The sequence below is a fragment of the Dermacentor albipictus genome, chromosome 1 (genome assembly GCF_038994185.2).
Source record: "Dermacentor albipictus isolate Rhodes 1998 colony chromosome 1, USDA_Dalb.pri_finalv2, whole genome shotgun sequence".
NCBI classification, from domain to species: Eukaryota; Metazoa; Arthropoda; class Arachnida; order Ixodida; family Ixodidae; genus Dermacentor; species Dermacentor albipictus.
The window spans coordinates 216,587,193-216,603,926 of NC_091821.1; the positions used below are offsets into that span (position 1 = coordinate 216,587,193).

General features: G+C 44.5%; 1 protein-coding gene across 1 annotated transcript in view; it reads left to right on the top strand.

The window, feature by feature from the left end:
- Positions 1-16,245, top strand: part of LOC139061366 (protein hunchback-like) — a 69,402-nt gene extending 53,157 nt beyond the window's left edge. Inside the window, exons 2-3 of the mRNA XM_070541335.1 lie at positions 9,441-9,564; positions 16,165-16,245. Coding sequence (XP_070397436.1) covers positions 9,441-9,564; positions 16,165-16,245 — 205 coding nt within the window. The remainder of the gene's footprint in view (positions 1-9,440; positions 9,565-16,164) is intronic.
- The last annotated feature ends 489 nt before the right edge of the window (positions 16,246-16,734 follow it).

Sequence of the window (16,734 nt, forward strand, 5' to 3'; positions counted from 1 at the left end):
CCCAATCAGGAATGGCAAAATTGAGTGGCAGCGAAACGAAAGCAGTGGCTCGTTCCGAGCCCCCGCCCTGCAAGCCCATGACGGCCGCGCGTATCATACGATAAGCCGGCGCGCTATTCGCGGTGCTATTCTTGTTCCCTGCGTGATTTACGTCCCAACATTCAGTTGTCAGCGCCAACCTCAGCAGTATTTATTGCTCATTTATTCGTTAAACAACCCAGGCGCACTGTCAAGCTCTTTAGCGGAGGAACAAAACAAAAGCTGAAATGGAAAAAAAGAAGAAGACAAAGAAGAAGCAAGATTGAGGCCGTGACTGCGCGCAGTTCTACACCAGTGGCAGCAGCAGCGCCTTTCACCCATCCCAGAGCGTAAATTGCGCCTCGTATTGTTTCTGCGAGCTCGATTTCGGATGTTCGAGCTGCGCTAAAGTAGAGTCTGCCTGATTCGATAACAAATAAATGTTCTTCTCAAGCACAGAACTTGCAGACATACCTTTGTCATTTTGTTCCTTTCAAGCCTACCCTGGCAAAAAGTAATAATCACCGACGTACAATAAAGGCTCGTGACGCCAGTGAACCCGGATCGTTGAAAGATTGCTGCTAGCTTCAGTGGCTCAACAGGCACTTGCAGAATTTCTTTTCATGCCCTCACTGCTACGTGCGCTGCTGGAATCATCGTCTTCACTCTAGTTCTGTGCAACAAGCAAGAGCTTCACTTTAGAAGCTAACCTCGTCTCCCTTTTCCTTTGGCTTCTTCTTTCAACATGCGTGGAAAAAAATAAAGGCGAGACAAGATAAAATTGCCTCGCAGTTTGCGCGGGGCCTCTTCTCACGCGTTTTCCTTGTCCGCCGTTTGTCATCAGCGCTGCCTGGCGGGACTGCACGGGACGGCGCGACAAGTCAGCCGAAGCTGGAGGGTGCGCGTGCAATTCCTCTCTCAGGATGCGAGGAGGACGCGTGTTGGGACCGTGCGACTCTACGCAGAAGGGGGGGGGGGGGGGGGGAGGGGCAGAGGAGGCCCCGCAGCTGAGCACGGGGTGGTCGCACAGCCTTGAGCCGGGGAGAAGCGAAGCAACCCTCTTCGATGGCTGCCTGCACAGGGCCCGGAACGCGGGTCACCAGCATTACGTGCAACCGAGGACAAAACAGTGCCGGCATACGATTTACAAGCGCCGTCGCGCCTAACGATGCGGGGATCTCCATTCCGTCGCAGGAGGAGACTTTGCGCAGCTGTTGCGCGTCCGCCCCCCAGCCGTGGCCCGCCGTCGTTTGGCGAAATACTCATAAAAATGCAACCCTTCTGCCTTTTGCTGCGCTCGCCAAACCTATAGACTCCTGCACTCCCCCTCGTCGCCCTGCATGGGCGGTGGGATTCTCGAGACTCCTCAGTTGCTTGCGTAATGAAAGCATGCTTTATTGTTCCGCTTGGCGCGCACATCACCCTGATGCCTTCGCCTGATGCCGGCCGCCTAATGACGTCAGGAAGGGGACGCTAGCCGAGTGACGGCGCGACCAGCGCCGTCATCTGCGCTGTGATGTGCCCTAAACGGGGAGCCCGCTTTTTGATGATACAGGCCCTTTTAAGGACGCCCACCTCCAGCAAAAACTGCCATTTGCAGCCTGCCCGCGGCACACCAGATAAGGCCCCCGAGCGCCCGAGAATGGCCTCTGCGCCGCCGGTCGCACCGTGCTGCGCGCCGGTCGTGGCAGTAAGGGAGCGCCCACACGCGGAGCCCCGACCGGCTGCACGTGTTGCGCCGGCGTGGGTTACTTACCTCGCTCTTCTTTCTTTTTTCTTTTGCGGTATCTCCTCGTGTTCGATGGAATAAAAGAGGGACGGAAGCACCGAGGGGGACCAAAATTTTTAGTGTGCAACCTGAGTGGTGGAAAGAGTAAACGATTCTTACCAGCAGCGGCTTCATCATAATAAAATAGTCTAATTGCCTTTCAGTGGTACGGTATTTGCGAACTTACATTTTCTTCAAAGAAACACAATTTTCAACAAATCAGCAGACTCACGAAGCCACAGTGTACCGCCCAGAAAAACATCGCCCTTCAATAACTAGGGGGGGTGCTTTTTTGCACATAGCCGATACTCGTGGGAAAACCAGCTTGCTGGTGCTACGAACAATTTATTATTATTATTATTATTATTAGTGGTATTATTATTACTACTATTATTATTTAATAAAGCTACATATTTAATTAAAAATTTCTTCGCTCTTCATCCCACATCCTCAGTTATCGTAAACCAGGTAGGGCTTTTGTGCACATGTTATATCTATGTGGAGGAGCCAGCTTGTGGTGGGGCTGCAAACAGTACAGGATTTTGTTCTATTATTATTATTATTATTATTATTATTATTATTATTATTATTATTATTATTATTATTATTATTATTATTATTTAGAAAAACTGTTCAACTAATAGCTCCCATTCAATGCTGTGGCGAGATTCCCGTCAGTTTTAATATCTACATGCATAACTTATTGAACCACGCTACATGACAGCTGTTACGGAGACCATGTGCAACCTCAACGGTATGATTGCACCTAATCACACGTGCTTTCAGCAAAACATAAACAAAAAAGTCTATAACGCGTAAGTATGGAGTGGTGAACGCCTAAATTTCGTTTAGGCGTTTCTTTAAGCGAGGTGAAATTAAGAATGTAGGAGAGACCAGGCCAGGATGCAGTCTACAGCAATGTAAAATAATTCAACGCGTTAGCACACCAAAAGGGCTTGTAAATCATACGCGTTAACTCACAACGCACAGCTGTTGCCACGTTCTTTTTTTTTTGGGGGGGGGGGGGGGGGAGGTTATGCGCTGCATTTAATTCATCATCAAGTCTCCACTACTCAATTTAACCATATGAAGAGTGCACACAAAAGGTTTGTTTCGCTGTTTGGTACCCTCAGTCCACGCCAGCACCCCCAAGTCCCCATATTTCTAATACTTGTCGATGGTTGAGTTGCACTTGTATTCAAATATTTTTGTTCATTTTCTCTCAGTTCCTTCGTTGTCCATAAAGTGGCTTCAAAAGCGTTTTCTTGTTTCGTTAACTGTTTTTTTTTCTTTCTTGTTCTTGTTTCCCTTTGCTAAGGTTTTTGGGAGGACCAGGCCTCTCAGTGGTAAAAGTTCCTATCTTTTACAAATAACACAGTTGAAGAAACGAAAAAGAAGAGAGATACGGAACATCCACCACAGTGTGGCTGCACTTAAGATGAGGAAGACGACGTGTTCCCGATTATTATAGGGTCGCCATCACCATTCCAGACCTAGGCGGTTTAAAAGTTGGGCAACTGAGTTTGTAGAAGTTACCATGACAGAATTATCCGATGTCATCTAAACTACACATCAATGAGTTCCTGGATCGGCCCATATCACAACTGCTATGATGAAATTACTGGTTAACTCTTTCCCAAATGAGCTCTTGAATACAATTAACTGTTCGCTACAATATACACGGATCCCGACCTCTTGGAAAATTGCAAAAATCATGCTTTTACTTGAAACTGAAAACCTCGGATATATGTTGGACAGCATTCGGCTGATTGCCTCTGGATCGACTCTAGTAAAAATCATAGGAAAAGTAATCCATGTCCGGCTCAATGAATTTACTTCTTCTCAGAGTATTCTGAGCTCGACACAAATATGATTTAGGTCTTAATGTTCCATATGCTAAGCTCACCTTGATTTGGAAAGCCGCATTCTACTAGCAGGACTATCAGGAGAGGCATCAGCATTGGCAAGTTTAGGTATTGCAAAAGCATATGACAGTGTCCAACATGGAATTTTAATTCATTTAATAGCAAGCTGTGCTGTTCCAGCCTGTTTAGTGGCCTGGATACAAGAGTTCCTCTCGGGTAGAGGATTCTTTTGTTTCAAGGATGGGGTGACATCCGGTACATATAAACAGACGGCAAGCGCGTACCACAGTGATCAGTTGTTTCACCACTTTTGTTTAATATTTTGTTATCTTCTGTCACAGTTCATCAGGATGTGCAGCTGTATCTGTATACTGATGACATTGCATTTCTCTCCTCACCACGGTATATTAATACGTGATACCAAATTTTGCGATCAAATTTCTCTGAACTCGAGTCCAGGTCGGACGGACTGTTTTTTTCGCTTAAGGTCAAGAAATGCTCGTTACTTGTGTTTCCGTTTTATCTCTTTCCGTAAATCCCGTTTTTATTTCTCTTCATTACCGAAATGAGCCAATACCGCAAGTTGCAGCCTTGAAATACTTAGGGATAACTTATGATGGTAAACTAAACTGCTAGCAAAGGAGAACACAAATGCTAGTAAAGGAGAACGTACAATGACATTGTTGCGCCGGTTCAGTAATAAAAACACAGGGATGTGTAGAGCTACGTTGCTGATGATTTATAAACTTTACGTCCACCGTATTCTCGAATTTGGCTGTGTTATTTTTTCAGGATGTGCAGCATACAAACTAAGACCTTTGATACTACTGAAAGTAAGAGCGCTACGCCTCTGCCTTGGGCTGCCAAGTTTTGTGGCTAACAACGTGCTTTATCTGGAGTACGGAGTCATTCCACTTGAATCCAAATTTAAGCACTTTACCGTCCTGACCTTCCTGAAGCTTTATGATGCATCCCTATCTCATTTACAACCCGTTTTCATCAATTCTCCCGAATCATTTTTCATAACACGTTGGCGGTGTTACCAACAGCCACAAGTTGTTTTTGTCCAGGGGCTGTTATTAAAACTTTAAGTTCGTCTATCGAACCTGATTTCTCCAAAATCTAATTCGTTCAAGGCAAAATTAATCTTTGATTACATGTTTCCAAACACGCAAAAATTATTCCTGCGCGCATACTTGAAGGTCTCTTTCAAGGTCATCTTAATCAATTTCCGTCTCACTCGATAATTTCAACGGACGCAACACAAAATTTAGAAAAGGCCGGTGTTGGCATCTTTTCTAACTCACCTTAACTGGCCTTTGCTTTCGTCTCGCTGACTACACTTCAATATTTGTTGCTGAATTCCTGGGGATAATTCTGGGCCATCCGAAAATTGAGTCCACAGAAATCTAATTAGTGCTCACAGACGCGCTCTCGGTCTATCACTGTAAAAATGTTTACGCCCTTCAGGTTGTTTTCTTGTCGCACTGGTATCAAACCTTACCGTTAGGGCATTACAAAAATCTACAGAGGCCGAGAACGGAGCTCTCACTATAGGTGCGATGACAAAAGACGTTGTTGAAAACTATGTAACCATTCTGATAGTCTTGGGCCCAGAGAAATATCCGACAAGATAATTTCACAGGGAGGGATATGGAACTCTCCTGTCAGATATCTCTGCGTCCCAATGCTGTCAGAATGATTACCATTGTTTTCAACTACGCTATTTGTTATCTCAAGTCTAGTGGGATATCCGTTGTCGGCCTCTATCAATTTTTGTAAGGCCTAATGGTAAGGGTGTGCCAGTGCGGCAAGAAAACACCCTTAACAGGAAGCTTTAGCTCGGGCCCAACTCAACGGGGCCTATTCAAATACGTGTAAAACGCAAAACTTTTTCTGAGATAACCGCTGAACCACTTCTACTGAAATGTGTTGCATTTGAAAGAGAAAAGTTACATTCTAGCGACTGTTGGAAGCGGAATTTCTATTAGGGTCTGAATGTTGTTGAAAGAACTTTCACAAATTCGAAAGTTCGAAAAACATAGGCCGCACGAAGTTTATAAATTAATAACTCTCCGTCGAGAACAGATATCGTGGTTCTGTCAACGGCATCCATTAGATCATTCAAAGCAGACAAATTAGATATATCAATCTATATCTTACACAGATTTCTTACATTGCTTATAAGGGTTCTGAAAAAGCCTGTATTTAGACATTACTAAATTTTTGAGATTTATGTGTAACATATTAATTTTGTCCGCTTTGGATGTTACTATGCGATGCAATTCACAGAATTGTGATATCGTTTTTCATTCCTGAGTTAAGGAACTGTAAACTGATACTTTGTTTTTCTGAAAGTTTGTGATTTTCGCCAATATTTAGCGAAAAAATTCACGACCTAAAATAAGGAATTCGAAAGCAACAGTCACTGAATTTTAAGTTTTTCTTTTAATGCAAACTAACCTCGTCAAATTTGGCCGCAGTGGGTTGCCGAGGAAAACGAATTCTCCTTTTATACATGCATTTAGATACCAGCACTCGAGCTAAAGCTTCCTTTTAAAAGGTGTTAACATTTTACACACACACACACACACACACACAACACACACACACACACACACACACACACACACACACACCACACACACACACCACACACACACACACACACACACACACACACACACACACACACACACACACACACACACACACACACACACACACACACACACACACACACACAACACACACACACACACACACACACACACACACACACACACACACACACACACACACACACACACACACACACACACACACACACACACACACACACACACACACACACACACACACACACACCACACACACAACACACACACACACACACACACACACACACACACACACACACACACACACACACACACACACACACACACAACAACACACACACACAACACACACACACACCACACACACACACACACACACCACACACACACACACACACACACACAACACACACACACACACACACACACACACACACACACACACACACACACCACACACACACACACACACACATATATATATATATATATATATATATATATATATATATATATATATATATATATATATATATACTTCTAAAAGACTGTCACGCCTGTTGAGTATATTTTCGACTCTTCTCCCAGACAACTTGTCTGAAGTCCACTTTGTCTGGGTCCCCGGACATTGTTCAATGTTTCTAAATAAATCAGCTGACTCACTCGCATCTTCATAGATAAATGGTCTGGTAATGTTCCCCCTGATTCCTCTTTTATAACAGGAGTTAGATTCAAACGCCTTTTATTGTTGACTTGTAATGAAACATCCATACTTTCCGCAGATGATTTCCGACATATAAAATTCCGGTGGAACACGAGCAAATAATGCCTTTCACAAACCCCAATGCAAGGTGACGTTAGCAAGCTTCCGCTGTAGAGTTCCCCGCCTAAATTGTTACCTGCATAGATCTAGCTTACCATAACTAACCTCTGGTATTTTGTAATGAACCAGCAACTATTAACCATACATTTTTTTTCTTCCCGCTGATCCCCCCGCTCCGCGAAATGTTCCTCATATTTCCAACTAGTAAACTACGTTTAGCACTTACAACACCGCACATATTCTTTTTAGGTGCCTGTCAATTAGACACAAGCCATGGTTCGATGATTGCTGCTCTGCACAAGTTCACTGGCGCATCCAGAATGTTACGCTGCTAGGGTACCGATCGTGGGACATCTTATTTTATTATTACTTTTGTTTAGACTTTCAGTTTAATTTTATCTTTATTTATTGAATTGATGTATAGGTACTCTCAAAATCTGTGTTACCAAGTAATTGCCAAATGATTCGTTCTAAACGTTCGCCTTTAACCCTTTTGGTATGTTGTTGGCTGTACGTTTCAATCTATCCAGTGCGGCCAATCCCCCTCGTGGGTACGAGCCATGTTTTGAGGCAACAAGATCTCCTCCACCATTGGCGTATGTGTCAATATATTGTATAGCCTTGTGTATCAGCTACACGTAACATTATTTGGTGGAAGTGGACGTTTCGCCTTCCCCTCATGAAGCTTCGTAGCGGTGGCAATGCCGAGAATGCAACTTCGGCTCCTGCCTACGGTACTTCATCTACGCAAGCCTCTCCGCCTGCAGCCATGACCTACGTCACAATTCACTACTCATATGGACAACGCAACCAGTCAGAAGGGCGCACCATTGACTACAAACCGATATGTTTTAACTGCTGGCGCATCGGGCATATCACTCGCCACTGCCGCAGCCACTGTACTTCTGTGACACGTTATTCTTCTGTCGACCGGCCTTCTCCTTCTACTTCGCCCTTTTCAGCCGCTCCCTCTATCCCCAAGCCTTCATCTGACCATGTGACACTTCTGACAAGACCCCACTTCACCCACTCATCTTATCCCTCCCGCCGTCAATCTATTTCGCCTCCGTCACGCCGTGCTCCTTCTCCAACCTATTCGCAGCGCCCCCGACCAGAAAACTACACAGTGCAGCTTCTTGAGGTGGAGCTTCATTGGCGACTTTGGCACGAAATTTTCACTTGACCATACCCACGAACCAGAATATTTTGGACGTTCTTGTTGACAATGTTCCTGTGTGCGCGTTGATTGACACCAGGGCACAGGTGTCCATTATGAGTGCTGCTCTTCGCCGTTGGCTCAAGAAAGTTCTGACCCCTGCACCGAAGCGAGTCACTGACGGAGGGACTGTCGGTATTGTTGGCATGTGCTCTGCCCGACGCTGGGCTTTAGGCCTGCAAGAATATACCTTCTCCGTCGTGTATAAGACGGGACCCTTGCACCAGGATGCAGATTGTTTGTCCGACTACCCTGTGAAAGTACCGGCAGATGCGGACGCCATCGCTTCCGTTTTCTCTGTGTCACTGTTGCTTCGAATCGCTGCCGATTCGAAGCAACAGTGACAACAGCCACCAACGCCGTGATCCTTAGTTACGAGCCCTCATCGACCGGCTGGATTCAACGCCTGGTGACGCGTCTCTCCGGATGTTTCTCCTCCAGGAAGGGAGATTATACCGCCGTGATTTCTATCCACACGGCCCTGACTTACTGCTAGTCATTCCGTCCCACCTGCGTTCGACTGTCTTCCGCCAACTTCACGACGCTCCCTTGGTTGGGCACTCGGGCGTCTCGCGCACATACTACCGTGTACTACCGTGTGAATCACGTTACACTGGTCTATACCGTGTGGTGTGGCAAGTGACCGATGTCACATATGAAATCATGCCCGCCGACCCCTCAGCCTCGTCGTCAGCTGCAAGTGAGATCGTTCACATAGCGAGACTAAAGCCCTAACACGCACCTTTCGCTGTAGCGTAAGCATCGGGACGGTGCTTCTACTGTCGGGGGTGACGATACGGAATAGCCGCCACAGTGTGGCTGCCCTGAAGAGGAGGAAGACGGCGTGTTCCCGATTGCTATAGGGTCACCACCATTCGGACGTCCCTGGTTGTCCCTGGTTCCTGCTTGCCTCGACAGAGCGACCGTTTCGTTGACCTGCAGTGGTGTTTTGGCTGAGTATCGGGTGGTTTAAGGTGTCTCAATAAGCGTATTTTAGTTCCTGGTTGATTGGCATTCCTTGCGTCAGCCGTCTTGAGCTGATGTCGACCAGTTCTCCTGGCCAGGCGCGATCCGCCTGGTCAGCATCCCTGCCACCTAATGAATTGCCCATAGAATTATTTTTTCGCAGCGGCGTCAGCACCATTCCTGTGGCGCTTGTGCCTACCAATGGAGGCTCCATCAGGATCACGAATCCTCAGGCTGTACAGAAGGCACTCAAGGCCACGTCTAACCACTTCCAGACCATCACTGATGTACGAGCGTTCGGACGGGGAGGTATAGTGTGTCGTTCACCCGACCAGACCTGTGTAGAAGACCTCTTGAAATGCACTTCATTCGCTTCCACCCCGGTGAGTGCTTTTATTCCGCCTCACCTTGCGTGCACCAAGGGTCTTGTACGGGGCGTAGACTCCCGATTAAGTCCTACTGAAACCCTGGACAAGCTATCCGCAGCAGGCGTCATTGCCATCTACCGTTGCAATCGACTGGCCAATAACGAGAGGGTTCCGACAGAATCTGTTATTGCAACGTTTGTGGGCACATCATGTCCATCTGAAATAAAGGTGTGGCCTCTTGTGTTCCGTGTAGAGCCGCTTGCGTCACGTCCAATCCAGTGTAAGAATTGTTGGAGATTCGGGCACAGTGCAGGAGGATGTAAGTCTAGCTTGCGTTGCCGCACCTGTGGGGATGGCCATTCTTCAAGTGAATGCTCTACTCAATCTCAAAAGTGCTGCCTCTGTGGGGGAGAACACCCAGCAGACTATTCGAACTGCTCAGCTCGCGCTCAAGAAATACAAATTCTTGAAATAATCGACCGCCGTCGTTGCTCCCGAAGAGATGCAATTTCAGTTATCAAAGACAGGGCCTTCGGATACTCTGGTGTTACAGCGCGCAACACTCCGAGCATGGATCTTAACCTCTCAGAAGCAATTGACTCTGCTGTGGAAAAAGCAATGGCTAAAGCGATGGATAAATTGATATCCAGTCTCTCTGACTGCTTAGCGCAAATCATTTCCAGTCACATGATGCAAATAATGCAGCCAACTAGGACACCAATGCAGTGCCCAGTATCTAACGCCACACCTCGAACGCCTAGCAACGCGGTAGAGACGCCTTCCACAGTTGAAGAATATTCCACAGACACTACTGCGCTAGTCCAAACACGCGAGGATGAGCCCTCTTATTCAGACACTGTTATTGTCACAGACATGGAACTTGACACTCGAGCTCCCAAACGTATGGGGTCCCCAATTTCAAAAACTATGAAACCAAAATCGAAAAAGAGTCAACCAACTCCTGTGCTTACAGAAAGTATTCTAAAGGCGGCAGTTGCCGCTGCTGTGCGTTCAACACCATTGGACAGTTGAAAGTGCTGCAGTGGAACTGTCGTTCTATATTTTCAGCTTCAACAGATTTATCTTGCCTATCTATTCAATTCAATCCAGATATCTTACTTCTTCAAGAAACGTGGCTTTCACCAGAGAAAAATTTTCATTTAAAAGGTTTTCGGTCCTTCCGATTAGATAGAGACTCGCGAGGTGGAGGATTAATGATACTTGTTTCCAGTAAAATTTGTCACAAGGCAAAAATTTCTTTTCAAATCATGGACTGCGACTGTGAAATTTTGGCCATAGATTTATGTCTCCCAGGATACCATCCATTTTCAATTATAAATGCTTATTTCCCCATCGGTGTGCAATGTACGCGTCAACTTGATAGGGCTGTGGCTGCATGTAGAAAAGAAATTTTGTTTGTAGGGGATTTTAATTCACATCACGTGTCGTGGGGACAAAAAACAGATTTGTGTGGTAAGCGACTATGGGAGTGGTCTATTGATAGTCACCTTTCATGTCAGAACACAGGACAAGTAACATTTGTTAGAGGACCCTTCCGTTCAGTGTTAGATTTGACATTTTGTAGCGCTGGCATTAAGGTGTTGTCGTGGGTAGCGGTTGAATCAGCAACCAACAGCGATCATCTTCCTGTATCATTTGAAATCAATTGTCAAATAACATCTTTAGATTACAAGGCATGCACATTTATGGACCATACGAAATTTAAGACTTTCTTGCGTTCTGCCGTTTCGAAACTTGCCAATGCCAATGTTAAGGAAATCGCTTCAACCATTTGCTCAATTCTAGAGGATTCCCGGAAGAAAGCTGAATTTGTCATCCCTTCGGCTCAAGGCACCGCTTGTCGTTGGTGGAATAATGAGTGTACGCGGGACTATAGAAAAAGAAAGGCCGCTTGGAAAACGCTTCTGCATAATCAGTGCCCGACCAATTGGAAAAATTATCAGTTTTATTCTGGTGTATTTAAGCGTACTGTTAATCGAGCCAAAGAGGAATACGATATTAGACATTACGATTATCTATCTAATTCAAAAAATAAGCGTGCTTTATTTTCATTCCTTCGAGCTAGAAAGGTGCTACCAACACCCTTAACATTAGATTCAATTGTTTTGACCCCGCAGGAACTGAGCGCCTCCCTAGAAGGGATTGCCGAAGGCTTAGAAAATCGATTTACGGCCAGGCTTCCGGCTATTCATTCTACATTAGGACCTTGGGATGACTTTACTCCAATTTCCTTAGCTGAACTAAATGAGACTTCACTATGTTTACCGAATTCAGCCCCTGGCCCTGATGGCGTCACAAATGCAATGTTAAAAATATTGTTGCAGGAATCGCCTAGCGTTCTTTTAGACCTGGTGAATTATTCAATTAAATATGCATGGATTCCGTTGCACTGGAAGCTTGCCAAGGTAATATTGATGCTTAAGAAACAAGAAGGAAGGTATGTATTAGAGAACATTAGGCCCATTGCGCTTACATCAAACGTAGTAAAATTCATTGAGAGGCTCCTTCACCGTCGCATCATGAAATTTGTTAATGATAATTCCCTTCTTAGTCCCTGTCAGATTGGTTTCAGGGCCGGCTGCTCCATCTGGCATGCCCACGTCGACTTAGAAAGCCGAATACAACTCGCTCGACGTCATAAGCAATACGCTGCCTTAGTGACGCTCGATATCGCTAAAGCATACGACACTGTGGAGCACACAATATTGATCAATCGGTTAACTTCCTGTGGTGTTCCTGGGTATATAGTAGCGTGGATTCGGTCATTCTTAGGTGAAAGAGAATTCTATTGCTACGCAAGCGGCGTTTCTTCTTCTAGACACAAACAAACGAGAGGCGTACCGCAAGGCTCAGTTCTTTCCCCGGTACTTTTTAATATTCTCATGAGCACATTACCTTGCCATCAAGAAATAACTACTTATGTTTATGCAGACGATATTGCGTTTTTTGCATCTGCAAACGACATCTACACGCTATACCAACGGCTGCAAACTTACCTTTATGATCTGGAGAGGTGGTTAGATACTAGTCACTTCACCCTCAATGCCAGCAAATGTGCTGTTCTCGTATTTCCGATACGTGACATAGTGCACATTTCATTGTCTTACCACCTTCAAGACATACCACAGGTGGAATCTGTTAAATACCTCGGAATTATTTATAATGCCTCTCTCAACTGGCGCTCACACATAGATCATTTGACTGGGAAAGGTACCCGTGCAATTGGCATATTGCGTAGGCTGAGCAGTCGTCGAATAGGATTGAGAAGAGATACACTCCTAATGATATACCGTATGTACGTTCGTCCTGTACTAGAATTTGGTTGCGTGCTCTTCTCTGGAGCTCCAGCCTACATGTCCCGTCCTCTAATCCTCTTAGAAAGAGAAGCATTACGTCTGTGTTTAGGTCTTCCTAAATTTGTTGCAAATTCTATTCTTTATCTAGAATCCCGTGTTCCGCCACTTCCGTGCAGGTTCCGGCTTTTGACGGTGCAGACGTTCTTAAGGATTTACGAATCACCACTGCGTCATCCCCAAATAATCTTTATTTCACAACCTGCTTTGTTTTTCGGTGTCATCTGGCCGCGACTACATAATCCGCAAATTATATTTGTCCAAAAATTACTTGACTCTTTGGGCGTGCGCATATGCGATGTTCTTCCTATTACCGACAGAGCTGTTGCCACGGATATTCAATTTGATGACATCTTTCCTAATAACGCAAAATTACTTCCACACCATATTCTAGACGGTATATTGCAAGATCATCTGAAAAACCTTCAAACAAACGTTGTAATTGCTACAGATGCTTCACAATGTGAAGAAAAGTCAGGTGTAGGAATTTTTTCCCCGATTCTCGATTGGACATTTTCTCTTCGACTGCCAGATTTCATACCGATTTTTTTAGCCGAATTCATGGCCGTGGTGCTGGCATTACGCAAATTAGGACCATCAATTACGTCAGCCGTGATAGTCACTGATTCTTTATCACTGTGCTCATCCCTTACTGCTTCTAGTGATTCTCGCGTGATGAGGACATTTCAATCATTGGTACCTGCTTACTTGAGAAGCGTGCGTTTGATTTGGGTGCCTGGCCATAAAGGACTAATCATTAATGAAATTGCAGACTCTCTAGCCAAGGCATCGATAAGTGGCCCGATTCTTCCTTGCTGCCCTTTGACTGCTTATGTTACTGCAGCTAGATTTCGCAGGAGTATCATTATACAGTCAGTGTCAGGCTCAGCAATTACTAACTCTGCGGATTACGGACATCTCCTGCACCCTTGGAACAGAGATTTTTGCCGAACACGGAAAATTGAAGTGTCTATCACGAAGCTGCGCTGCCGTATACCAGCATTGAACTTCTACCTCCACAGGTCTGGTCTGGTCCCCTCACCATTATGCTCATTCTGTGGCGAAGCAGAGACAATCGACCATTTCTTGTTGTCTTGCAGACGTTTTTCTATTATAAGAAAACGACTGCTTGAAATCCCGCTTCGCTCTATTGGTTTAACTTTATCAGTGCCTGTGATCCTGTCTTTTGGAGCCTCCATTGTTGGGTTCAGCAACAGAAATGTTTGCTTGGCGATCCAAAATTACCTCATTGAAACCAATCGATTTCCATGTTAGATTGATCGTTCTCCCTCCCAACCATAGCTTTTTTTTTTATTTATTCCTTATCTTTTATTGATTATTATTGTTATTATTATTATTATCTTATACCCGGTTTTGATCTGATTATTTCCTTTTTTCTCCAAACACAAAACGTTTACTTTTAAACTCACACGCCCAAATTGTTAACTCCCTTGTTATCATTATTATTTTTAGGCACCTAATTAAACCGCCCGATTCTTGGCCAATCCCCCACTGTGGGTATGTGCCACGGCCACTAAGGACAACAACAACAACAACAACAACACCACCATGGTCACGGTTTGTCTACATGTAAGTATATTGCAAATAACCTTGTGGATCAGCTACACGTAACAATATTTTCCTGTCCTTTCCGCCAATTTGATCTTGGTAAAAAGTGCCGGTGATGCTGCACTGAAGTGTGACGCGCCCATGCGAAATATTCCACTGGCTTCCGAAATTCCCCGAGTTAACGTATTATGATAGCTCTACAGGCTACTCGCACGAATAAAATCCCGACCTCTACCATACTGCTGGCAGGGAAAAATCAATCTCGTATTTCTTTTTCTGTCAGAGTTAACCTTCCTGTTCGTTAAGACTATCGTTAACAAAGCACCCTTTTTGTCCATCATAATGTCTTCCTCACGATAGCGCAATGTCAAATACAATGCCTAAGCGTGTGCCACTTTAAGATTGCGATGTGCACGCTGCCCACGTCTGGGTTCACTATTTCTGCGACCTAATGCCCCCAGCAAAGAACCAAAAGAAAGTATTTTAACGTTATTGCACTGTGCAACCTTCTCTCCGTTATACGATATGTTGCGTCTGCACGAAATAAGCCATACGTTTCTTTTTTTCTTTTTTTCTCGAGGACTACGTTCTGCTGCAGATTGATTTACTTTTCTTGCAAATTCCTCTGTTACATGCGCTAACATGGATCAGACTAGCCTGAAATCAGTAGCCTTTCGATATGGGCAGCAAAAGCTTCATCGTGTAATCGTACAAACAAGATTAGTTCATTGCATTTATAAGGCACAGATGGGCTACGTTTCTTTGCATTAAATTGTAGTGGATGAATGTACAATGTAATACTGCCTTCTAGACCCTTAATTAATGCTGCCGACGGAGTGGCTCATTGGAAGGTGTTAGTTTTAAATCAAAAACCCTAAGGACTGATTGGGAATCTCAGTCTTGAGAACCAACCGCCCCGAACATTCTTGGAAGGCTTCTAGTGCACTTGCCACTATCTGATTAAAGAGCTCCGCTTGGTCCTGAATATTGATTGAAAAATTGTTATCATAGGGAGACCCAGTATGTCTTAGCATGCCGCTTTGTCAAAAATTCTTAGCCAAGGCGTTATCATATCGCGTGATATAAAAATTACTATTAGCCCGAAACATGAGCCAATACAAATGCTTTCTTGTTGGAATTTGACATACCGCCATTGTACAAAAAGCCGAAGTTATATCAAACAAAACTGGGCTCCATTTCAGCTATCAGTCTAGTTCTCTGCAGAAGCGCCACCATTCTCGTGGCAAGTTTTCTGTCCTGTTTGACTGCTAGCCCAGTGAGCGCTGCGTCCTATCAAGGTGCTAGGCGTCCAGGCAATAGGCGCACAGTATAAGCTGAAACACTAAAACTTAGCAGCGTTGCAATTGGGGCGAGTAGGATATAGATTTTCTTGTAAAATGTGTTTTTATACAGAAAGACAGAACTGGACAGTGTGTGCTCCATCCATTTCTGTCCTTGTGCATAACAGCGCGTTTTTCCAAAAAAAACTAAAACTTCAACGAAGAAGAGAAAGATTAGCAGATACACCCCACGACAAGCACCGATCCTCCACGATGAGTAGGTTCCACTTGTGCAGAGGAAACAACAACAACAACAACAACAACAACAACAACAACAACAACAACAACAACAACAACAACAACAACAACAACATTAACAACAACAAGTGCTTAAATACGTGTTTATTAAAAAAGAAGACAGCGTTTCTGCGCTTGTCCAGAAAAGCATGCGTGCTGAAGTGCGAGACACAACTCACAAGTAGTGCTCATCCAGAAGCGCTATTAAGGCGAAAGCCTTAAGTGGCTCATACCCGAAAGAAGCGGCGCCTATAGAGTGCTTCAAAAAATATAATCATCAAGTCAAATGGTTTCAAAAAATTTGACGAGTGGTACAAAAAATATCGTCAGTAATGGCTCATACCCTCCAAAAAATGACATAATATCGCATTGCTCATACCCTCGTAAGCAAGCAAAGATGCAATGGCTGAATATGAAAGAAGAAAGGAAAAAAAGAAAAAAACGAAGGAAAGAACGAAATAAGAATGGAAGGAAGAAAGAACGCAAGAACAAAGAAAGAGGAAACAACGAAAGAAAGAGTGAAAGAAAAAAAGAAAAAAAGCAAAGACGGAGAGAAAGAACGAAATAAC